This window comes from Brachyistius frenatus, unplaced genomic scaffold, assembly GCF_029030835.1.
Source record: "Brachyistius frenatus isolate BFR_SWC_R1_liver_20210118 unplaced genomic scaffold, ASM2903083v1 Contig_49, whole genome shotgun sequence".
In the NCBI taxonomy this organism is placed as follows: domain Eukaryota; kingdom Metazoa; phylum Chordata; class Actinopteri; family Embiotocidae; genus Brachyistius; species Brachyistius frenatus.
Window position 1 is genome coordinate 95,273 of NW_027210648.1, and position 26,830 is coordinate 122,102.

General features: G+C 40.0%; 1 protein-coding gene across 3 annotated transcripts in view; it reads right to left on the minus strand.

The window, feature by feature from the left end:
• Nucleotides 1–21,700, minus strand: part of LOC138624066 (pre-B-cell leukemia transcription factor 1-like) — a 69,616-nt gene extending 47,916 nt beyond the window's left edge. For all 3 annotated transcript variants that reach the window (XM_069703945.1, XM_069703944.1, XM_069703946.1), the window contains exons 1-2: nt 21,058–21,700; nt 20,168–20,241 (exon numbers count right to left, since the gene is read on the minus strand). In XM_069703945.1, coding sequence (XP_069560046.1) covers nt 20,168–20,241; nt 21,058–21,245 — 262 coding nt within the window. In that variant the 5' untranslated portion in view covers nt 21,246–21,700. The remainder of the gene's footprint in view (nt 1–20,167; nt 20,242–21,057) is intronic.
• Nucleotides 21,701–26,830: the final 5,130 nt, after the last annotated feature.

The following is a 26,830-nucleotide window of genomic DNA, read 5'->3' on the forward strand; positions in this document are numbered from 1 at the left end:
GCCATCCATCATTCCTTCAATTCTGACCAGTTTCCAAGTCCCTGCCGATGAAAAACATCCCCACAGCATGATGCTGCCACCACCATGCTTCACTGTGGGGATGGTGTTCTCGGGGTGTGATATGAGAGGTGTTGGGTTTGCGCCAGACATAGCGTTTTCCTTGATGGCCAAAAAGCTCAATTTTAGTCTAATCTGACCAGAGTACCTTCTTCCATATGTTTAGGGAGTCTCCCACATGCCTTTTGGCGAACACCAAACGTGTTTGCTTATTTTTTTCTTTAAGCAATGGCTTTTTTCTGGCCACTCTTCCGTAAAGCCCAGCTCTGTGGAGTGTATGGCTTAAAGTGGTCCTATGGACAGAAACTCCAATCTCCGCTGTGGAGCTTTGCAGCTCTTCAGGGTTATCTTTGGTCTCTTTGTTGCCTCTCTGATTAATGCCCTCCTTGCCTGGTCCGTGAGTTTTGGTGGGCAGCCCTCTCTTGCCAGGTTTGTTGTGGTGCCATATTCTTTCCATTTTTTAATAATGGCTTTAATGGTGCTCCGTGGGATGTTCAAAGTTTTGGATATTTTTTTATAACCCAACCCTGATCTGTACTTCTCCACAACTTTGTCCTTGACCTGTTTGGAGAGCTCCTTGGTCTTCATGGTGCCGCTTGCTTGGTGGTGCCCCTTGCTTAGTGGTGTTGTAGACTCTGGGGCCTTTCAGAACAGGTGTATATATATACTGAGATCATGTGACACTTAGATTGCACACAGGTGGACTTTATTTAACTAATTACGTGACTTCTGAAGGTAATTGGTTGCACCAGATCTTATTTAGAGGCTTAAGAGCAAAGGGGGTGAATGCATTTGCATGCACCACTTTTCCGTTATTTATTTTTTAGACTTTTTTGAAACAAGTTATTTTTTTCATTTCACTTCACCAATTTAGACTATTTTGTGTATGTCCATTAAATGAAATCCAAATAAAGATCAATTTTAATTCCAAGTTGTAAGGCAACAAAATAGGAAAAACGCCAAGGGGGGTCAATACTTTTGCAAGGCACTGTAGGTGTCCTTAGGGCGGGACTTTTATCAAAGATGTAATGTTTGAGGAGGATCAAAATATGTACATAAAAGTTACAACAACTTATAAGTTTCATGGCAAGACGCTCAAAATGGCCGCCACGCCACGGAAACACCGATCAACGAAAACAAATTCTCCTGATAACTTTTGTTAAGAGGGCACTGACTAAATTTAGTGTCAGTCTGACAAAATCTCTAGGAGTTTGTTAAAGTACAACACGTGTGAATCGCCAAAAATGGCGGATTTCCTGTTAGGTTGAGGTCATAGTGCCAAGAGACTTTTTTGTACATCTTGATGTGATACACGTGTCCACCGAATTTGGTGCATGTAGATGAAACTAGGTGCCGGGGCTGCAGTTTAGGGGGTGCTAGCGAGCCATTAGGAGCGCCCATGCGCAAAACATATATCAGATGTATTGACTCACCATGCCGGATGTATGTGCCACGTTTCATGAGGTTTCAAGTTTCCAAGTTTCCTTTGACCTTAAACATCAACTTCCTGTGTCATGGCGAAACATCAAACTTTGCCACATCGCCATGGTGACACCATTTGACAAAGCTGCACGAACTTCTCAATATATCATCATCAACATGTTAAGGCTATTCTGACCCGAATTTAGGTTCATCTGATCAACCAGCTCAATGTAGCATGTGAAAGTATGAAAAGTGTAATTTCCTGTTGCCAGCAGGTGGCGCTATGACTATGAGCGAATATAACCATACAGATGTGTTCAGGGCCATACATGTAACGTTTGGAGAAGGTCAGTCCATGTACATAAGATTTACAGTAATTTGTATATTCATGGTGAGACACCCAAAATGGCCACCACGCCACGGACACACAGATGGACGAAAACTAATTATTTTGATAACTTTTCAGCCCAAACATGTTAAGAGTGCACTGACTAAATTTCAAGTCGGTCTGACAAAATCCCTTGGAGGACTTCGTTAAAGTACAACATGTGCGAATCGCTAAAAATGGTGACTAAATTCAAAATGGTGGACTTCCTTCCCCAATGTAACTTTTTTGTACATCTAGATGTGATACACATGTCCATTTCGTGCATGTAGGTAAATGAAGGCGCCAGGGCATCTGTTTAGGGGGTGCTAGCGAGCCATTTGGTGACTTTCGCCAGGAGTGTACCAACTTTCATGAGTTTTTGAGTATGATAAAGCCTCCAAAAGTGCAGTTGTTTACGGAGAATAATAATAATAATCGTTGAATAACAATAGGGCTTTCGCACCATCGGTGCTCGGGCCCTAATAATAATTCCTTGAAAAACAATAGGGTTTTCGCACCATTGGTGCTCGGCCCCTAAAAATGAAGTAGGATTCACAAAAAAAATTATCTTTTCAACTGAAATACGGTACTCCTTAAGTTTTCAATCTTTTCCAACTACTGTGCTTTTGCCGTTTTTTTGTCATGTCCTACACTACCTGTTTAAAATGCATGCGAGGAAAGTTTTTAGTATAAATTACCAGTGTTGAGTTGGGAATTAATTAAGACTGGAATTAAATGAATGAAAATGAAGACTGGAGAAATTCAGAGAAATTTAGTGGTATGGATGGAACTATTTATAAAGTACAGTATCCTGCATTGATTAAATATATATAGAATTTAAAACAGAGAAAATCAAAAAGGTCTCATGCCTGTTACCTGTACAAGGTGTACCCCGCCTTTGCCCAAAGTCAGCTGAGTTAGGCTTCAGCCCCCCCATGACCCTCTTTAGGATAAAGTGGGCATAGACAATGGATGGATGTTAAAAAGACCTGTGCTGTGCTCCAGATGGCGTACTTGTGTACTAACACTCACTATTTGGAGTGCATAAGTGCGTTCACACTGTCAAGTACAGAAACATGCAGTGTACTATAAGTACCAGGATGATGCACATGGTCCAAATAGGAGATGTGAAACACTGGAAACTTTTAACTCTAAACGGTCGCCATCTTGGCTACATAGAGGAAGGGGCGGGACCACTGGCGTAAAGAATTTTCAAAATAAGGGGTCTGAGAAAGCTGCAGCTGTTCCTGAACACCACATAAAAGTGTTTTATTTTCCACTAGTGCTGCTGGACTGAAGAATCAGTGTGTTAAACAGAAGGCACAACAAAATGTTAATTTCTGGGTAAAATAATTAAAGCTGCAGATATTCTGGCGGGTGATGTACTCATATGTGTTTAGTTGATTCATTACTCATCTTACCACTTATATGGCAATCAGATAAGAGGATGCTGTCTGTTGTGGGAGTTGTCAGGCCGAGTCATGAGTAAAGTTTCAATCCAAGCCATTTGGACTTTATTAGTGCTGGGATCACAACTTTCATACATCAATCAAAAGGAACCCTGAGAGCAAATGTGTCCCCTGTTATAATTTGATGCAGCCCTTTTTTCTATTACACATTGACAGCGTATGCAGCAGTAGGAAACTGTAATGTTTTCCAATGCAGTGAATAATTCTGTTTGAAGCGGGAATGTGCAATATGAAATCCATATCAATGTTTTAAAACCTTCTCTAAGTTTCTATTAAAAAAAATATATATTCCAATAAACTGAGTATTGTTACCATCTTTTTCTTCTTTCAATGAAGGGATGTGAGGTTTGGCTTGGCTACTGTCCTTTGCATGTGGTTTCCCTCTCTCTGTATCCGAGGTGAAATTAAAAAAGAGCATCAAAATCCCAGCTTTAATAATTGAGGGAGAGACTGCAGGGTACCCTACTCAGGCCTTCTTGATGTGAAGAGTCCTTAAAAGATGCATGGATGACTCCCCAGAGGGAGATGGAAGGGCTTCATGGAGCTGAGGCTCTGTACACTTAAAGATTATGTGTGCATCCGCTAAAGAAAGATGACCAGAAAAATGCTCGAAGGGCCATTATTCTCCACAGAGCGGTTTGAGGGATGGGCACCAAGCTGATAAGATACTATCAATATTCATGCCTCTAAATCAATTATATCCCCATGTACTTCAAATGCAAATCATTTGGCAAGCGAGACACTGTCAGAGTGACTCTGCAGACTACAACAAATGAATGCAGGATATACTGTACAAAGCTAGGTAAACAAGCACTTAGACACAGACTTAGCTTTAGAGTAAGAGCAATTAGAAATCAAGTAAACATAAATGTGTCAGCTGTTTACAGCAAGCACATTCAGGGGTTTCTAGATAACTTCGGCTGGAGCCTTAAAAATGTAATCTCTGACTCAGATGTGTGGCTTTTTCCTCACCCCACCATTAAGGCTAGTGCCTAAATTATTGATCCCCTGCCTTCATCAGTATAGCCTTCACGTCTAAGCACAAGGGCTCTAAACTGTGTCCCTATGCTCCAGCCACTAAAATAATTAGGAGAAATTCTCATTAAGGGAGAATGAAAGGTTGAGAACAAGAGGGGAGAGCAGCCTGAGAAGCATTCTGGGTGTTTAATGTCTTCCCCTGGGCCTCCAGATCATTCTGATCCAATCCCGAGGCTGTGTCTAAAGACGACAGGCCGCGCAGCAGGAAAATATACACACTGTGTGGACACACAAATAATACATCAAGACATCAAGAGACAGGAGAGATGCATAAATAAAAATGCTGCACTGTGCAACCAAATTAATAAAGTGTTAGGATTTGGATCAATAGCATCAGTGCATAACTTCAGCTCTACAAATGAGTACAAAAAGGCTACCTTACATCCAGCGTGTTTAACAAATATAGCAGTGAGAATAAAGTCCCTGTTCAGCTTGATTTATTTTAGCTGCCGAGGAAATCCAAAGGGATTTAGTGCCCCAAGGAAGTTTCCTTCTGAACGCTTGGTGAATCATACAGCCCAAAATTCTACATGCTGCATGTGTGTGTACATGGAATGCAAATGCTGACTCTGAAGCGAAAGGTAAAAAGTAAAAAAAAGAGAACATGAATAAACAGAAAAAATGAATATTTTATTTGTAACTATTTATGGAAACAAAAGACATTTTAGAATGAAGCTGCCAGAAATAAAATCATGCCATGTGTGCAAACACTACATAGAAGCAAAAGATCACCTTTGATTTCAATCAGTCCAAGATACATGACTGTATTACACCAAAAAGACAGCAACATGGAGATTTCCTAATTCATTTTTCAATGTAAGAGTGTATTACAAAGGAATTGCATGGCCATGTCGCTCTGTAAGAGGGAAACACTAAGCAGTGCCTGTAAACTGAGTTTGCAAAGGAACGAGGGGAAGAATTTGCATGCTACAGTTACATTTGTGCCAAAATGGCTTTCACAACGACTAGTGAAGTCCATGAATCTTTTTGTCACATTGTGCTTTCAGTGTCGGCTCGCCTCATGCTGTGACTCCTGAGCTTTCTAAGTAGCTCAGTGTCGAGGCCACACCCCTCGTTAGTGGGGAGGGTTCATTATGCAAATGATCCTGCTGGAGCGGTATCAACGAGGCGCACGCTCCGTTATCATTTACTGCCGCCGGGGCTCTTCTTCTCCCCAATCGCTCATACGGAATCATGGCCTAATAGCATCCCATTAACATAATTGCCAGCACAACTAGTGTTCCGTGTCTCAGAGCCACTCTGCTGCTCTGCCAGCTGAAAAAGAGGCAAGATGGGTGAGGATGATTGGGAGGGTTTACATTTTTTTTTAATTAAGCCAGTGCATTGGCCACTCCCTCCCACAGTAGATGTCTGTTTTCCTTTCTACTTTTTTTTCCCAGACAGGGGAGAGGGCAGAGCTTTTGTTTTCAAGAGACCTTGACTGTCTTCCTGTGTTCCTGTCAAGCAGGCGAAGTGCTCAATATTCTACTGATGAGCTCACAGCAGATGCCAGAATCATGTCCAAACCCAGCCTGCCAGGCAAAATAAAATTCCCATTATTTTTTAATTAATCCTTGATTAAAACATATTACAACTACGATTCCGCAATTCTCTCAAGATGTGAAGATGTGGCGCATTCAAGCCTATTTACTAATCTTTAATTAAAACAGCACATTCTTTTATTCTAACAAGCTCTGGCCTTGGAGCACCAAGGTGGTCCGAAACACGGCCGTGACTCTGTAAAATAGAGATGCTGGGAAGGAGACCCTGCAAATGCTCCCATGAGACAACAGAATGCCATTGTGGTTCACTAAAGACTCCATAGGAATCTTGTGATTGGTGTACAGTCACTCAGCACATAAGGCGGTGAGGGGAAATAAACACCCAGCGGTGAGGAGAAATAGTTGCAGCAGGGAGCCATAATCATGCACTGCGCTCCTCCTGCATGCCATTACCACGCCCCCAGCTTTCCTCTCAGCACAGCCACCCGTGCTGCTCTGTTGAATTGATTGGCACCATTTTCCATCTTCCGGCACTGTCAGAGAAAGAGAGCAAGGCACATTGCGAGGCCTCCTTCTTTGACATTCCGGCGGCAGTACTATGGTCACTTCTTGATAGTCTCCACTGGGAAATAGACTATATCACAGCACTGGCCTTGCTTCAGCTCAATATACACTCATACTCATACTCATTGAATAGAAACAAATATTGGTGCAGTGAAAAGCGTGTTGTGTTATTTTTACAAAAGCATGCTTGCTATACATGTTTTGATGTAAAAATCCTGTTCACACTCCCGTAAACACAATGCTTATCATAAAGGCTCCATCAGTATGGGGTGAATGTAAAAAAAAAATCAGCTTCTCCACTGCAGCCTAACAGCTCAATAACATGTCTGGCCTCGTTACACTTATCACAATGACAACTAAATAAGGCACAATTAGCAGTCACCCAGTCACTGCTGCCGATTTCATTTCCTGAATTATCCTGGAGTACCCAAACACTAAAAGCAACAAGTAAGGAATAATAATCACACAGATCATAAACCCAAAAAGGCTAAAACATCGTGTTGACATCAGAAGCAGCTCTTGTTTTACAGCATCAAACTCACTGCTATACCAGAAAGGTGTTTTTATCTCTTGTTGTTGTCTCATTTTTTTAATTGAAAGATCAAAAGTTAATTTGCTCTCAATGGTCAGGAAAACACTCACTCAGTAATAACAACTTAAAACAAACAAGCACACACACACACACACACACACACACACACACACACACACACACACACACACACACACACACACACACACACACACACACACACACACACACACACACACACACACACACACACACACACACACACATTCAAATAGTGTGTCCTCTCTTTTCCCAGCCTGTTTTAATTTGACACATTGCGCCAGGGTAACTAGGTGGGGAGTGAGGAGCCGCAGAGGAATTCATTAGGTACACCAGTGCAGGGTCCTGGCTCAGAGCGTTAATGACATCGGAGGATAGGGAAATGAGACAGCCTAGACGCAAAATGAAATAAACATGAGGACTGTCAGTTCTGTCAGCACCAGCAATGGGGACAGAGTCATTTGGGCTGGAGACCTTCAGCCAGTAAGATCAGACTAGATGGCTTATGGACCAAAACAATATTAGTGTGGAAGCACAATCATCCTCACCAGGCTCTTCGATTCACATTTACAGACACTCTGTGTGTACATCTGTGTCAGTGTGTTTCTGTGTGTGCCAGCATTGATCTTTATGGGATTCACTCTTCATATCATTAAAAATATCCATCACTTGGTGCTCCTGCAGCATTCAAATACATGACTACAATTACATTATTAATATCCAAGTATAAGTGTTGTTTCCTGCTTTTAAAGGCGCATTACACTAAAGTGATGTAATTTTCTGAACTTGCAGACTGATCTAGCTGTTTTATTATTTGCCCACATTATTAATAATTGTTTATAAAAAAAAATCACATTGTGTGAATATTTTGGGAAAACACCAATAGTCATCTCTACAGTACCAATACAATAGCAATATCAATACGATGTTAGATTTTGTCTCAATCGCTCTGCTCACTATTTCTTTTCATTTCTTGGAATAAAAGTGTAATGCTTTAGCAGGTAGATCATCAAACAGAGCATAGACAAATTTGCCTCTATAATGAAGAAACTTTATTTCAGGAATAATTCTTTCTTCGTCTCTTTACTTAAAGAATATATTCCAAAAAACACATTTTCAAGTGACGCTCAGAATAAAGCCATACCAGAGCTGCACTGTGTTAAATTACTTAAACAGTCTTGCTCATTCTGTACTTTAGCCCAATGTCTAGTATCCCAGCCCAAATGCCCATACTGGTAAGAACTTACACGGCTTTTATCTTGATAAAAAGTGAGTATTTCCTCATAGAATTTCTGATGCCTGTTTCCTTAGGACTGAAGTTTTGCCAGACTATAACTAGCCAGATTCCATGGCTGATTTTGTAGAATTAGTCCAAAAAAAAAGTATTGTCAGCTAAAACATGGGGAACTACTATTGCACAACACATCATTAGTAAGGTAAAACTAACCTGTCTATATGCAAGGAAAAAACAATGCATACAAAGGAACAAATAATTCTTTCTGAGCATGACTGACTACGATTTGTGTTACGAAAGCCTCTTCATGAGAGCCTTTTATCCCTGTTCCTAAAGAACACAATCAAGCTGTCAGTCAGTGTGTCAGTCAGTCACGAAGCGGCCCCAGTCTGTAATGCTTTTGGACTGGGACCGTCTCCTCTGGTGGATGCACCATATCTGACATGAGTACTCTTACATGCAGATGGAGCTGCCTACTTTTGCGATATGGCGACTGGGAATGGGTGGCAGAGATGACCCTTCTTTCGAGGTTGCTCAGCTTCAAATAGAGGGTCTGTTGCAGTAGGCATCTGCCTGGGCAAGAGTGGGGGAAGGGGGCATGGGTTGCTGACACCTGTCTCTCCTAGGACGAGCTGGTCTTTATGACGTGGGAGTCTGGGATGGCTGTTGGGACAGGCCTGAGACAGATATGACAGGGCTGCTGACAAGGGCCAGGCTGCACATTGGAGTCAAGACTGTAGTCCAAAACAGACGAGACTTCTGCAACTGCACTGGGCCCACAGTGAGACACACAGCCGGCAGCAGAAAAGCCTCAGTGTGCAATGCTGGCTTCTCAACAATGCTAATCCCTGTTGCATAGATGGACCTACACCGAAAATCAAGTAACAAACTGTGTTATTGGTTAAAGGCTATATGCTTCTCTGAGACTTTAAACTTAGCAAACAAAGCGGTGCTCTTCTCTGTGCTGGATCTGTTTATTATGCAAGTCAGCAGACGCCTTTTGGATCAGATCTATGTTGAGGCAGTCTGAACAGAGAGACAAGGATAAACACTATGTCGGGGCTAATGAAACTTCTCACAAATAGCTGCGGAACCCAACAAGCCCTGAATGTCTACGTACAGTGGACAGTGTAGAGGCAGCAGCATAGCCACTCGCCTTGCTCTCTGACCAGAGTTAGAATATGACAAATTGGCCTAGTTTTCCTTTTAATTAATCTTGCCTTGCTGACAGCTACCTGTGCCACACATCATCATTAGTGAAGCAGAGAGGAAGCCCCAGCCTCATATAATATGAGAGGAGGATACATCTCATTAACTATTTTTCCTCCACTATATTTTTTACAGCAACAATGCAATGACAGAGAATATTTACACCGGAATCTTCACAACTTGAAATCCAGCTGATTTACCTTGTTACTGTCACAGAAACGGGTGTGTCAATATGATAATACACACAATTAGATGCTTTTTACAATTTATACCAGTGGTCTATACCAGTATTATTAGACAACAGATTTCTCTTGTGACCTGACCCCATTTTGGAACCCAGTATATTAAAGTACTGAGGGCAACGTTACACCTTTAAAGAAATATTGAATCCATATCTCATGATCTAAACGGCCTCTCTGCATCACTATTCAATCACTGAAATTATTTGGATTATCATCTGTTTGCCTTCCTTTCAGACTGAAAAGATCATTTGAATTCAATGTGAACATACTGTCCAATGAAGTCTCCACAGAAATGCACGTGTGACAACAAAAGTCATTGTTCCAGTCCCTCACAGAGAACCGATGTTACCTGTCACGATGCAGGAAGCCTACAGATGATTGACAGCTCCATCTTTATAGATGTGTGTGTGTGTTGGGAGGGAAAATGGTGAGGATGGGAGGGTCGGAACGAACTGACAACTAAGCTGAATACGCTTAGAGACCAGCAGTGAGCTGAAGAGATAGAAAATAAATAAAAACAAGATCAACCGTCTTAAAGGCAAATGAGAAAAGCATCATTGCTCTTAGTGTGTCTTTTATGTAAGAATATTGACTATAGGCAAAAGTATTGTTTATTGCAGTTATTTCATGTCTTTCCTGCATGCAAATATTTTTAACAACTATATGTTGGTTAATGTAAAGTGTTGTAGAGTGTCTTATCCTACTCATAAATAAATAATTACCTGGTTCATAAGGCAACAAACACGTGGTTACATACAGGACCTAATATCCAGAAAGCATCTATCCAAGATGGGGTGGGTAAAAATAAACACACAGGAATCGCTTCAATTTGCAAAGCAAATATATTTAAGGTGAGATAGACAACATGCACATAGAAAAAGGGTTAGTGGATATCAAGTCCAAGATGAAAAAAGAGCTGTTACTGTAATACCCTTACTGAACTCACACAAATAAATATTCTACAGTTTGTGCTGACATGGTTAAAAATGGAGAGGAATGTAGCAATGTAAAATTTTCTACAAGCGGTTAATATTTCATGAGTAGCTGTTCTGACACTGTCAGTGTCCCTAATTTGTATGGCAGGCAAGGAAAAGGGAAGGGAAAAGCTGAGAGAGGGAATAAAAAACTGGGGGAAGTCAGGGTGGATAGAATTGGAATACACAGAAGAAGATGTGAGCTAAAGGTGGAAAAGTGTCCAAAAAGACCTCAGAATGTGCCGGGGTGGATGACACTGAATTTTTTGGAAGTCAGCATGGTACAAAGAACATTTGAAATGGCCCATTTAACAGCACTGTACTCCATTCCCAGCTGATGCCACCATTTGCATACTTCATATCAGATGAAGATGGATGGTGAAAATCAGTGTCACTGAGATGAGCATTTTATCAAGGTTACACTATCTCCAAACTTCTAAAACCTCATCTCTGTTGTCAGACTATCAACTTTTCAACACAATCTATTTACAATAAAGGTGGAAGCAATGTGAATTTATCAGCTAGAATAGCAATGACAAGATGACCAGCTAGCCTTTTTAAACTACCGTAATCATTATTTTGATTACCAATTAATTTTTTTAAATTAAATGATTGATTGTGTAGTCTATAAAACATCCGTGAAAAGTGTCAATCACAATTTCATGGTGATACTTTTATTAGCTTATTGTATCAGACAATAAAAAATGCACACATATTCAACATACAGTTATAAGGGACAGCAGAAAATCCAACCATCAATAATTACTTGTCTGTCCATCAATAAAAGGATTGATTTCCTAATCATTTGAGCACTAATGTTATGCCATTATCACAACAGTGATCCCCTTAAAACATAAAGAGCACCTGCATTACAACCTCTCTGTGCCAAATGTCTCTGTCTATCAAGGGCAGGAGGAATGCTGTTAGCAGGCTAAGTTAAGGCTGGCTTTATCAAAATGTATTTTCTATTAGCCAAACTACAAAATTAAAATGTTGGCCAACAGGTCAGTTTATTGGAGAAAGAAAGGTCACTCTGTAACATTAAAAAGTTTGCTTAGTTAGCGAAAATTCGCTTGTTTCATAGCATTTTGCAGCATTGTATATTGTAGATAGACAGCACTTGTGTACTGACCAACATCGACATCACATCAGTATTATAAGCCTCTCTGGACATGCAGGAGATAGTTTGATTTGGTTGAGATACTGGTACATTTTCACCTTTTTTGAAGTTGACTTCAAGCAAATTATTGATTATAATATTTGTCAGTGCAGCCTGATGAATCAAACCATTTCATAATTTCCAAAAATTCTCTATTGTTTTATAATGTTTATTGCGTCACTTAAATGGGACAGTGACCCCCTATGGGTCAATTTAAACAACTCCTAGACGATCCTGTCTTAAATACTCCAAATCATAACCTTTCCAGCTCTGCAGTCTATATTTAGTGAAATATTACTATACTTCTTGCTCTCAGAAAATATAATTATTCTCTTTTCTTATCTCACTATTAGCTACTGGTTCCTTATTACTGTCGTGTGGACCGAGCTTCTATTTCAAGCCTTTGTGACTCCCACTTTTATTTCAGTCCAACTAGTCAAAAAAATGTAATGGCAGCACACCGGTCACAGTGAGATCTAACAGGAATCACACACTCAGAGCCAAATCCAACAGGGCAGACATGGCCAGTGATAACACTTCAGCGGTCGGAAAGAAATCTCTGCGTATGACTTTTTACAAGCTCATGTTTTACCACCTCTGAACATCAGTCTGACAGCGAATTCAACTAAGATCACATCTTCCGCTTACTTCCTGGTGTAATGTTGCACCCCAGAGAGAAAATGAAAGACCACTTATTAAACAGGAAGAGGAGCTAACAACAGTAAGCATACACTATTTGTGGAGGAGAATGTCCACAAATGACAAAGAGCTGTCAAAAATGAATAGGTTTACAGTGTAATATAATCAGTTCAAAATGAATAAGAGGTCACATGAATAAAAAGGAAATCCATTGTGTCTGTGGTCAAACTAGCTGGGACCCCTGCTGAAGCTGCAGATGATCAAACTCTACGCTTTACGTCCCCTACCACGTCGTTGGTGTCAGCACTTGGAAGGCATCCAAAACCACAATACATTTCTGCTGTGGAACATTAGTTTCCTTTTAAGGGGGGGTAAAGGGCCCCAACATGCTTCTGCAATTTTCTGTCCAGCCACATTTAACTAGCGTTTATTTTGGGTAGTGCAGGTTGGCACCTGAGACACAAAGCTGACAAAGCACTCTGTGTCACTTCAATGAGGCCAGTTGGAGCCATGACAATGCCATTGGCCATGTAATCTTACAAGATGGACAACACTGTGCTGAATATCTCTGCAAAGTAGGGAAAGAGGCATCAGCTGTTTGCACAATTTCATCTTCAGAGGAGAATAAAGCAACATGCAGACTCTCGATCTTAGAATGTTACATTACATACTCTCGATCCTAACCTGCCTGCCACACTCACCTTACGTGCTACCTAATTCCCCAATCTGCCCCAACTGCAGATTCTCTGCAATCAACCAACCCAATATTTCTAATTACAGTCTGCCACTACTACTGGCTGTCTCTCTCTTTTTGCTTTTCCTGTTTCTTCATCAGCATTTTGTCATCTTTGTATGCTACCTAGGCTTTAGACTCATCCTTTCCCCTGGTATTGTGTTCACCTGCCTGGTCTTTGATGATTTAAAAATTGTTAGAAGTATAGTTTTTCTGCCTCTGTGTCGAGCATCTAGATATTTTCCCTTGTGACAAGGTGCAAAGTTTTTGCAATGAATTATGGTGATGGATGTACACAGAAAACTTTGAGCTAAAAAACTTAAACTGTTAAAATTCTACTTGCACCTTTCAAAAACTGAGTAAATATTTGACAAGAGTGATAGTCTTGGCAGTTATTGTACTAAAAGTTACATTTTGTTCCTCTTGCATCCTGCTTATCTTCACCCTTTGAATTGCATTAATTTGGCTGAACTGTTTCTGCGATGGAAAATTAGTATGAATGAAGAAATACAAGTATACTATATATCAAAGAACATAATCAACATAATCACATTGATCGAGATGCTGTTTCATTTTGGGCATATTTCTAACCAATTACACCTGTGGGCATGTTTTTATCCGAGCTGGAAGAGTACTGAGAAAGTGACCTCCAAGGTCCAAGGACTGGGAAATCTAAAAATCTACTTTCCATAAAATAAAGTGTGAGTGAAATATGTATAAATACACAACCAGATACAAAGCACCTTAACGAACAGTGAATGTTTCTCAGTGCAGTGGCGACTGAGGGCAGATAAGATTACTGACTCCTGCACACATACACACATAAAGCCTGTGCGCGCACAGTCTTACGCCTGTACTGTAAAATGACAGAGCAACTGCTTTGCTGTGTTAAATATCAGATGCAAATGAAAAGAGAAAATCTATCATGACTCTAATGTGGCCTGATAGGAGGGGGCGCACTCTCCTCTGAGGAGCCGAGCGGTGTGAGGAGGGTGATGTATGGAGGAGCTGGATGAGAGGTGAAAAGCGTAGCGAGACGAACGGAGGGAGGGGTAGATTGCTGGGAGAAGGGGGAGGGGAGGGGCACAGGCAGCCCTGCCAGAGTCTTGAGAGCCCAGGGCAAAAGTGGAATAAATGTTGATTAGTGTTGATTTTGTCCAACGAGCACCCGGCAACTGACAGTGGGACTAAGTTGCAGCGAAAGGGAACCATTAATCTTGGTCTGGTTTAAGTAGTGTATATTAATTTGTGTCATTTCCACTATGTGTAAAGCAGCCTCTCTCTCCCTCTCTTTTCTTTCTCCCTCCCTCCAGTATTTGAAAGCTGTGGCAGCCAAGCCTCCTTCATAGTGAACATACAGTGGAAGCCTGGTGCCGTCTGCAAGTAGAGGAGAGAAGAGGAAATGAGATTTCAAACACTACATTACGGAAAATGAACTCCTGGGGGATTGGTATGGCAACCACACTCAAATGTGTCGGTGCATGTTCAATTTAACATGCAATTTAACTTCCATAACAAATCTGCAGGCTTGATTAAATTCATAACATAATAAGGAGGCCAGTATACAAAAAACAAACCTGCAGGGACTGAGATTGTGCTTTGAGCCTTGATCAAGGCAAATGGCAGAACGGCAATATTTCAGCCATTGTTACTCAGTGCTTAGCACAGGAGTCAATAATTAGGTAAAAGCTTTTTTACAAGTCATCTTGAATCATGCCTTTATTCTGTAATCTCCATACTGTCAATCCAGTTTGAAGCTAAATGTAATTTTTCTACAAACTGCATTACAGCAGCAAAGAGGGGGAAAAAAAAAATCATGTCATTCATTGGTTCAGGAAATTCAAAAGTTAAAAATATAAAAACAATGTAGTGCTGCTTCCTTCTCATATGGATGAGACCATATCAGAAGAGAACCCTCTGGAAAAAAAATAAATCACTTTCCCTGTACATGTGATTGTCAGTGTTAATTACCAAAATGCAGCACAGTAAGATTCCTATAATTAAGCTCTGTAATATGATTAACATGTATCAATTAGGCAAATGACAATTTGCATAATGTATAATGTAACCACATTGTTCTATACTGTAATGGTATTAACTCACCATTTATAATGCTGGCAGTCACTGATGATTCTTTGATAATTATTCTGCATCAAATACAGCACAAAAAATGCAATGTGTGCCTTATGCTGGTTAATCAAACACATTTTCCCCAGTTGTCTACATCCTCGGAGCAGATTTCGACTTCAGCTCTTCCTCTTTCTCAGTGGTCGATTAAGCTCAGAGATTGGGAAAACAGCTGTGGCGGCGAGCTTGGCATTTCGCCCCCCCCCCCCCTAAATGCTGCTGTATCAGCACATGGGAGGAAGGATAAAAGGGAGATAAAAGCTTCACAAATCGTTGTCCACCGAGTGACGATCACAAGAGCGAAGGCACAGCCCAGTGACATCTACATCGCCATGTAATACAGTGCTCGTAAGGTAAAATGTGCTGTTACTACCTGCTTGTTTACACTTGCAACTACTCCAAGGCCTACAAATGTTAGTGCAGCTGTTCTAATGTGTCTCCAATGTGGCTTTTTGGTAGTACATCAAGTCAACATGCACTCATTAGCTAACCTGAACATGTAGGCTTTTGCTGTGTATCACACATGCTGTGGACCGCATCTATCTATTACAACTGAAATTATTGTTACTAATTTAACTCCTTCCTATTGTGAAGTATTGCGGTCTCTCAACACTTTCTGACATTTTATGTGCAATGTGATTAATTGATTAATAAAGAAATGACATGGACTTTATATAAAAATGGATGGGTCTAAAAATTGAGGCCGATGCAGAAGTGTCTTAAGCGTCAATACCGTGCCGCCAGAGGTTGGCTCCAAAAGGCCTGTGGATCCGAAGACTCATTCAAATAGTCTCATAAAATGGCAGTCCAGCAACAAATAATCGCGTCATTAATTATAAAATAAGCTTAAACATGTTTTTGGCAGCATGTTTGTTTGATTGACATGCCTGTGGTGCAGTCAGGCTATCAGTAAGTGGGACGTAGTATCATTGGGCTTCCAATCAGATTGGTCAGATCCACCGCTTACTCTCCCCCAAGCTCATACAAATATGGTCACTTCTGGCTCCAAACCGCTTGGAATTGGCAAGATGGCACCGCCCAAAATCCAAACTCGAGGCTCCATAGCGGCCGTTTACAAACCAATTAGTGAGGTCACTGTTGGTTGCCGCTTGAGAAAATAACACAGGTTTATTAATGCAATTAATCCTTAGTTATTTGGATGAGTGGATTATTCACTGTCTACAAACTGTAAATTTCAATCTCAACTTTCCAGAGGGCAAGAGGATGTTTTCAAATATCTTGTTTTGTCTCAAGGAGCGACAATTAATCAATTACTCTGTCCTCTCAAAAATGTATCTGCAACTATTTTTGTTACATTTTTAAGCAGAAATCCCAGGAGTAAAAAGAAGAAAACCTCGGACATAGCCAGACTCTGAAGTGGGTGGCCACCGGGCTCGACTGGTTGTGGTGAGGGGAGAGCAGAGAGAAAAGAACAGCATAGAGAAACAAAAAACTCAAACCCAAATATATTCAGTTTAGGGTAATATGAAAGAGAAATGCAAAAAAAAAATCATATTGGACCAGCTGGATATAAGAATATTGCTGTATAAATGATTCCTCACTTCAAAGGTGTTAACGATTCATTTTCTGCCAATCATCTTGTCATGTAATTGGTCAATACGTTTTAGCACTGCACCAGGTTGTGTTACATCTTAAAGCATCTTAAAGATAACACCATACCTGGTCATCTTGAAGGCTGCTTCAAAGTGTTTTTACAGTGATGCGCAGGGCTGAGCTGAGTTTATCCACTGTAACACAAATAGGCAGATGCCAAACATCTGAATAGTCTGGCAAGTCAATGTAGTGTAGGCTTCCATGCACCATTCATAATCAGATCTCTGGCTCATTTTATCCTGTCAAGCACTGCTCAGCTGCCCTCTGTAAAACACCCCATTTTCACCCTTCAAAAAAATAACATTACATCACTCAGCTAGTCATTTTTATAAATGGAGGATCCCCTTGGCTTGAAACCTTACACTACACAAACATGGGCCATGAGAAAAGCAGGCTTTTTGTTGAGGTTGAGAGAAAAAAAATTAAACAGCAAGTCAGAGCAGTTCACTTACTTAGCAGCTCAGTCAAGGAGCAGTTTTGTTTGACACTGCCATAGATTTATGATGTTGATGAAGTGTTTACAAAGGTCAAAGAAGCTCATTATCCAAAACAGTTTGTCAAGTATTTGCTTATCTAAAGAGGCCTTTTCATCAATCATGAAAAAGTGATGGTAAAGACCCAGACAGAGCAGTGCATCTTGAAAATATCTGGATATTTTGACATCTCTATATTTATCAACCTGTTACTTAAAGAATTAAATTAGTGAGAGGTTAAAGTTTCATGGCCCAATAGCAGTGGATTTAAACTGTGGGACACATTTTCCAAAATTCTCTATGAGAACCAAACACTGCTCACCAGCATTGTGTCACTGAACACAAGAAACTCAGCTGTTTTTACATTTGCTCCATAGTTTTAGACACATACACCCATACAATTAATATGCTTTATATATTTAATGCTTCATCTCCTCTTTGGAATATATAATTCCCCAAACACACTCATGCAACAGTGTCTGAAAAACAGCATTCCTTTGAAGTAAATTAGACAGCCCGAATATGTCTGGAATGAAACTAGGTAAAGAAGAGCCAGTTTCTGTCAAAAAAAGGGAAGAAAAAAACCTAGTGGTTTAAATAAAGTGATCCTTCCTTCTTCCCCTTTGGGTGTTGCTTCACTCTTGTGCTTGTTTATACTGCACAATATTTCTGTTGGCCATCCTTCACTTCATCTCAGGTAAAATACACAGAGCAGGTCACAAGTTCAGGCCTACATAAGCACTGGCATTGTGTCCAACAGGTGCTGTCAGCTACTCCAGGGAAAGTCAGGAATGGAAAATATACACACTCAAATAACAATACACGTTCTCTGCAGTCTGCTGGACTACGCTGGATGACATACATTTTACTACTAATTTTAGAATTTAAATGCTGAGAATTTTACAAATTAAAACAAAAACGAATAAAAAGCAACAAACAAAAATAATGATTTAACGTTTTACCACATACATCAAATACCAACTTTAAATACAGAAGTCAAATAACCACTCACTCTGCTTTGCCCAGACCAGCACAACTTAAATATACTTTTCCGAAATTAAGAAAAATAAAGTTTAAATTGCAACACAATAAAAACCTAAAAGAAATTTACCAGCAAGCTGTGACTTTTAAAAAAAAAAACTTGGCAGAGAAGCCAACTCACTCTGAAATTCTAAAATTGACACTTTTTACACCCATATAACCAAAAAAATATTAATTAATAAAAATCTACATTTTTGGGTTCACTGTTAAGGAAAATACTATTCTAAGCCCTATTATGTATTAATTTTCAAGTTTATGGTTTTTATTTGACATTAACATAAAGTTACCTAAAGGCTATATGCATCATTTACCTACTACAGATGATTCAGAATATACCAAAAACTATGCTTTAAGAAAGCAAATTTACAATTTAAAAGTCACAATAATCTTGATTTAGAGAAATAACATAAATTGTAGTAAATGTTTCTCATTAAAACTGGATCCCCTGCATAAAGCTCCGTGAGCTGCACCTTGGATTTATAGGTTATCAGCTAAAAGAGAAAAGAAAGGGTGCGCAGACAGGAAGAGGTCCAAGTTACTTTGTACTCTCAGCTGAGCCGAACTTTGGATGAACTCCAAGAAGCGCCAGGGAGTAAAACACTGTGCATAACTGGGCCCTTCCCCTTCCAAAATTCTACCAAAACAAGAAAAAAAAAAAAAAAAGAGCCAGCCAGCAGTCTTCAAAAGAATCCCCTGCACTTTTCTGGTGTGTGTGTGTGTGTGTGTGTGTGTGTGTGTGTGTGTGTGTGTGTGTGTGTGTGTGTGTGTGTGTGTGTGTGTGTGTTTGGAGGGAGGGCGGGGGGGGGGGGTTAACTTCAATGATAAACTCAATGAAAACATCCAACACCAGCATCGGGCACAGATAGGATCACACACAAGAAACATTATAAACATTGCCAGTCTGCGTCACTTACAAAGGTTAAGTATGAGCAAATGCAACTTGGGAGACAATGAATACAATATCATTTTCCTCCTTCTACCACTCCATTTGATTTCATGCACTAATGAGTGTGAAACACACACAGAAGGCACTGGCTCTCGCAACTAGCATGCTTTGGCAACACAATACCTAAAAAGTATTCGTTTTAAAGAGTCCTAAAGCATATCAGTTTTAAGACAGAGGAACAGAAGACAAGATGCATGCCATCAGGCTGAAGTACACTGAATCCTATCGATGGCAATTTAAAAAAAAATTCCAAGGAAAATTATTTGGAAACCGGTGGTACGTTATTTCTCTCCTAGCAATTATACTGTTGACATGCTCTCTCACAACAGCTTCAATAGAGAGACACAATATGTAATGGAGAAAGACTATTCAACAGACTTGGCACTTAACTCTACATCAAGACATCTACGTGCTTGTGACAGTTTTTCTTGATACTCTGTTAATTCCACCATAACATGAAAAAAACAAACAACAAAACACAATAATTCATAAGGACTGTTGGGAGTAATTGTCCATAGTTGCTACCGTGAAACTAATAAAACACACAAACTTTATCGCAACAGGAGGAAACACATGTCTATCGCGTCAGTGAAATTTATATGGTGAATTATGTTGTGACTGAATATCCAACAGCAGGTTCTCCAATGGGAATTTGAGCCTGAATAGCAAATTACTCTTTAATGATAAATAAACACACACACACAGAGGGCAGGTACTGTGCCTCTGTGAGTTTTTAAAGGTACAAAATACGGTGTGCATTGTTGAATTTCTTTAGTATGAACGTACCTGTTTTTTCTTTGATTTCGCACAAGACATTGAAAAGAGCTGGCTTCATTCTGTGACAGTTCAGAGCGTGTTTCCTGAAACAGAAAAGTGGCTTTTTAAGCAAACCACAGCAGGAAAAAACAGTTCTCACCAAAACTTTAACCACTGTCTGAATTACTGGACAACAAAGCTGCTCAAGATGATTTCCTTTTTTAATAAATGTTACAGTGTAATTAGAGGTAAAAATATTACAGATATTTTTGAATAGGCTTAGAGAAATAACATCAGTGTGTGTACACAGGTCCTCTAATTTCATTGCTACAGTTTATTTTGCTCTAGTAGTGTGCTTATAATATTATACATTTATTTCTGACCTATGCTATATCAATAAAACAAAAAATATTGTATAATTTAAGTTTTGCTATATTTAATGTGGAGTACCCAACAGAATAGGGGGATTTGAATTAGGCTATACATCAAAAGTAAGAAAGTTAATCTGCATTTGCTGTAAACTGCAAACAAGCTGCATGGACAGTCTGGAGTGCAGCAATTAATATTCAATATAAATATTGCGATTTATTTGTTTGGTCTTATAAAAGCAGTTTGCCTGGGTGTTAAGTGTTTTTAAAAAGTAGCTTACCCTCAGTTAACGACACGTTGGCAATAAACGCCATATTCCATCACTTTAATGTTCTGTTTACGGGATTGTCGAGATATTTTAATCGGAGCAAAATCGTAGTGTTTTGTCGGCATTTGTACAAAGCTGTTTATAGTTCTGCTACATCTACATCGCAATGTATTTTAAATGTAGACATTTCTAAAGATGTATTTTATTTTATTTCCTTCTTTTTAATTTGTTTATCTAGTTTGCCGCCGCCTCCTCCTTCACAGTGAACCGGCGCGTCCTTTACCTCGCTTGGGCTTCGTCCAGACTTTGATCCGTGATGGTCATAATTTGCTGTAAAATGTCTCCAATGTCCTGTTTTCTTCCGTCGCCGTCCGTTCCTCCGGTGCCTTCCTGCATATGCGGCGGCAGGCCGGGGTGCCCTGCCATGCCTACCCCCGTGTGAGAGTGCATCAACCTCGGCTGCTCGTCCATCTCTTCTTCTGCCCTCTTATCTAATTATCTGTGACTCTCTCGCTGAAGAAATCCTGCAAAAATACATTAAAGAAAAAAGGAAGGAGAGAGGGAAATCCCGATATTTACGCCGCACACCCGGGTTTTTCCTGGCAGAGGCGTTTTTTGGGGGGCTGAACGAATAGAAAAAAAGGGGGTTTGGAGGGACAAGCGGAGAAACGAGCCCTCCTGCGCTCTGGTTGCTTCTCTCTCAGCTGGTAGGATCTGAATGTGAAATCTGATCTGAACTGCTGCTGCCTTCCCTGGAGCAGGGTGTGCGTAAAAAGAGATAGACAGCTGTTTTACTAACAGACACGTTTTCTTGTATTGTCGCACAGTGGTCTGAACCCCTCCCCTCTCTCCCCGCCAAATTACAAAAATAAGTGGCTGTGAGAAATAAGAAGTATGGATTTATTTCACTCACTCCATCCTCTCGCTTTTGTCATGTACGCTACAGCAGCTCACGGCTGAGTAGGGAGCAACCTAGCAAGGAGCACGAGAGTCTGGCTCCGCCTACGCGACGTGATTGGGACTATACTGTAAACCCATTTAGCCCCACCTTGAGGTGCCTCTCATTGGACTATAAGACTGGGAATGCAGATGAGAAGCTGGGAGATGTGACTGCCGATTTACCAGCAGAGAAACTGTGCGTAGTGGCAACATAGTGATGGTTAGTCTGAGCTCAGAGTGAAAAATTGCAGCTAGGAAGAGAGAGAGGTCTGCTTCAGTTTCAGCCTCTGCCTGAACCAAGAGTCCCCACTGGCTCATAGGGAGACAATTTAATTTTTATGCTCTGCCAAAATAAGGTGCACCAATCAAAACTATTGGCCAAACCTAGGATTTAAAATATATATTACATAGGTAATGTTCATAATGATAATAATAATGATGAGACATTGAAAAATGCCCCTCAGGGATTCTGTTCTAATGTTCATGTTGATATTAGAAACAGAGTATAGGTACATAGACTTTGGTCATTCATTTTCAGGTACGTTGCCGGTCTCTGCTTGGCTGACTCTGGCAGGGTCTTCCTAATGTAAGGCGGTGACCCATGTTGGGCAGCCAAGCAGCAAGGACCGAGTGTGTCCGACCAGGCTGAAAAGTGCCCTTCAGGCCCAGTGCTGCCTCACTGCTGCTGCTCCCGTCCACGACTGAGATATTCAGAAGGAAGAGAGAGGTGGAAGAGGAGGAAGAAGAAAAAAACAAAAAAAGTCCAGTGTGGAACCAAAGTATGAACAAAGTCATGCAAATCACTGGTCTGGATGTAAACATGTGACACACTTAAAATGGAGTGTACGTAAATACTGAAGACTGCCAAGGTGTTTTATTGTGAGCAGATTTAAAAGAAGTGTTGTTGACTGTTACCCGCAACTTAATTTCCTCTACTCTGAAATTATTTTGACATAAACCCAGATTAACCCTAAAACTAACCCTGTGTCCTCAGGTTCTTATTTTTTCAAGGGCCTCTGTTCCCCAGTTCAACCCTAACCCCTATATTCCATTGAAGACGGTGCCACGGAGAATTTTGTCTGGCCGTTTATTATTATTTCCACATTTGGTCATGTTTCCTTGAATGTTATACTTCTATCGTGGGTAAACATTGTTAAACGGTTTCTTCTTTGTCTGTTTTGTGGTTATTGTTGTCATTTCCTACTTTGTGCTGCAGCTGACAGACAAAGCCCCTACAGACACAGCCTGCTGTGTTTTAATTCAATTCAATTTAATTTGATGTACTGTATATAGCGGCAAATCACAACACAGGTTATTTCATGGCACCTAACACATTAAAGTCCTTACAGCAGAACTTTATAACATTAAAAACATGAATCCTCCTATTTATTGCATAACTATTATACCATGTCTGTAGCAGGAGAGTGCATCCCTTGTCCAAACTGAAAGACAGCAGAGTTAGACGGTGATGTAGTGAAGTTTTTACAACCGGGAGTTTGCACATGGGTTTCATTTTGAAAATTTTTCCAGAATTTGATTTTGTTTCTCGACAAAGTTCCTGCCCGGCCCATCTGCTCTGTTCGAGATTGCGGTGGTCCCAGAGTGGCTTCCATCAGAAATAGACTCGCTGCCTATCTTTAGCAGAGCAGCACGACGCGCCGCTTCTGGGATGCTGGTGAGAAGGCCCATGGCGAAGCCAGTGGAATATGAAGCATTGACTTTAATGACGCCGGTACACTCCAGCAGCCGTGTCGGAGACGAAATGACCGGTGGAAAGTAGGCTTAACTCACAATAGCCCATGACATATTATGTGACTACAGAGCTGGTGAACATCTTTTTGAGGTTCCCATTTATGAAACATAGTGATGACTACATTTAAAAGTTTGTGAAATTTGTCCCTGTTTCAAATATTAACTATTCTTAAAACATCAAAGGTGCCCGATTAAGTTCCCTTGTAAGTTAATAATATTTCTGTTTACATTCAGCATTATCAACCAAAATGCACTGTGTCCATGGATCTAACAAATGTGCTGACTGCATTTTCTTTGGTCAAATAAAATAGACTTTTTTAACCATTTATAAAAATGTACTGTTTATATCCATGTTTGTTTGATACCTGCCTTATTCTATCCTACATTTGTTTTTGCATTGCTGTTTTTCTTGGCAAGTAACTACCACCTGTAGTTCAGTGGAATAATGTAAAACCAATGGTATTGTCTGGTTGTGCATATGCAAGACAACAAACAAGCCAACTTGCAAAGCACCGCACTACCAGCAATCACAAACTTCTTGGGGTTCCTTTAAATATTCACAACTTAATAAACAACAGTCAATGTTGGGGGGAAATATCCTCAGGTATTATTTAAACCCACAATTCAGCAACAAATATTGCTAATTCTGAAGTACATGGCATCATCACATTCCAACTGAAGTTTGTCCTCTACAAACCAGCGAAAGACACACAGAGAACATTCATTTATAATAAATGGTCATATTTTAACTTTGGCAGCTAGTTGTGTAGGAGCCCATGGCTTATAGTAATAATGCCAATGTGATAATTGGTTTTCAGGGCATTTTTAACTTCAGTTTATCTTTGAAATACACATGTAACACATATAAATGCATCAGGTGGGAAACTTGAGAATCTTAAAAGTGATGCATTATCTATGCAAACACTCCCAGAGGTCATAAACACATTGGCTTGACAATCATATAAAGGCACAGTAAAATATTTCCTCAATGATATTAAACTATTGAAAAATCATCAACCTGCAGATTTTTTTCCCCCTTCATAATTCAAGATATACAACTGGAGTGCACCCATTGGAATTCATTTGTACAACCATTTGCATATTTTAGTTTGAGGCGTAGTGGCAGTGACATCTTAGACTGTCTTCCTAAACCTCAGGTGGAGCTGCAGTACAATCCTAGAGCTAGGTACTCTCCCTGTAGGAGCTGCTGAAAAGCACCAGCTATGTAAATTAGTAGCAGAATATGTATGATGGATAATGGTAAGTGTGGTAAGTTTCCCTGCCATCTGCTCAGTAGTAGAATAATGAGAATACCTGAGGGGATCTTTGTTACACCAACATCCATATGACTCCCCAACATCTGCTAAGTTATGTTAGCAGGGCATTTAGAAATCTAAATATATGCTGATTCTTTCAGGCGACATGGCAAAGCAAACATTCACAGAGCTGGCAGTGATCTTCATCCATTCATTGCCAGGCTGATGTATGATCAGCCACTCACAAACAGTAAATGCTAATGGACATCCTGTAAAATTTGCAGTGGAATTATAAACAATGTATTATAGATTGCACAGCTGAATACATGAATTTCCCATGCAAGAGTGCGATCCACCCTAGTGGGTTTCTGTGAGACCATCACAGTTATAAAAAGTAACAAAAGCAGACTCTAACAGTAGTGGCAAATGTAACGTCAAGGTGTAGGACACAACAGAAGCTTCAGGCCTTACACCTCTGTTCTGTAGATCAACCAGGGCACCAGCAGAAGACAAAATCTGACTCAAATTAAATCATACACATTACACAAAGCTCAAATACTGCGAGGAATAAAATCTAAGAGACATATTAACTATTATCCTATTTAAAATAAAATGTATCTTAGTTTCATTTGGCACTTCAATTCAGTTTTATTTATAAAATTACAACACAAGTTATCGCAGGCATTTAATATTGTAAAGCCCTAAAAAGAGAACCATACAACATTAACGATAGACCCAAAGAATTCAGAAATTCCTTCTTGAGTGGAAGCTGGATGGAAAGAAAAAAATTCTAACACTAAGAAAAACCTCCAACAGTGGTAAGGAAAACCTCCCCTTTATCAGGATGAAACCTCCAACAGAAAAAAGCTCAGAGGTGGGTGGTCTTTAGCCCCGATCGGTCGGGGTAAAGAGAGGAAGAGTGAAAAAAAAAAAAAATCACCATTGAGATACAAGAGACCATAAACGTTTGGTGTGGAGAGTAACCAAAGATCGGAAACATGCAGCTCCAACGCAAGGGATAAAAAAGAGGAAGGAAAACTGCATGCAGAGACAACAAACAATAACCAAAAGTATGCGAGTGAGAAGGTATGAAGTTCCATTACAGTAGATACAGAAGTGGCATATAATGCATGTAGAGTGAAAGAGAGAGGAGAGGAACTGAGTGTGTCATGGAAAGTTCCCCCAGCAGTTTAGGCCTAGATCCAGCCCCACAAGTTTCAGTGGGAAGCCAATTAAGAGACACTAATGTCGGAGAATTATGATCACTTTTGCTAAATTCCGTCAGTACTTTGGTCTAACCTGGAAGTAACCAAATGCATCGATCAACTTTTCCGTGTCGCCCTGAGGCAGGATGTTCTTGATTTTTTTTAATATTACATAAATGAAAGAAAGCAGTCCTGGAGACTTTGTGTGAATTGAAGAACATGTCCTCATCAAAATTGACACAGTGGTGCTGTAGGTCAAGGCGAGGTCATCAGGAGTCATTATTTACAGAATATCTAAGGTGTTTAGGGCCAAATAAAATAGCTATTTTTGTCGAAATTTAGATGTAGAAATAACAGGTCTTCCAGGCTTTTATGTCTTTTAGACATGCTATAAATTTCCCAAACTGATTGTATTCATCTGGTTTCATAGATAGATATCACTTGGTGTAATCTGCATAATAATGGACATTATGGTGTGTTTCCTTATAATATTGTCTAAGAGAACCACGTGTAGAGTGAAAAGGTTCAGATATACCAGTAAGCGTTACAAATATCCTCGCTAAATCAAAATCAGTGTGCACAGTGATTTCTCCATGGACATGACCAGAGTGGGCAAATCAAATTTTGTGTCAAACTCTGGAAATCGGCAATGGAATGCTTAAAAAGCCTATGACAATAAAGCAATAGGCCTGTAGAGGTGTTTTGAGTGACATACATTCCGTCTGAGGAAAAATATTCAGTGCAAATGACCTCCATTTGCCTTAATGACAATGAGGACACCTACATTATACAAAAAATTCACACGTTTTTCACCAACAATAACACAATTAACGATCCAACTAATCCTACTTGCCAGATTTGGCTACTTCTCTTTGTTCCCCAATACATTGTCACAAACTTTGAT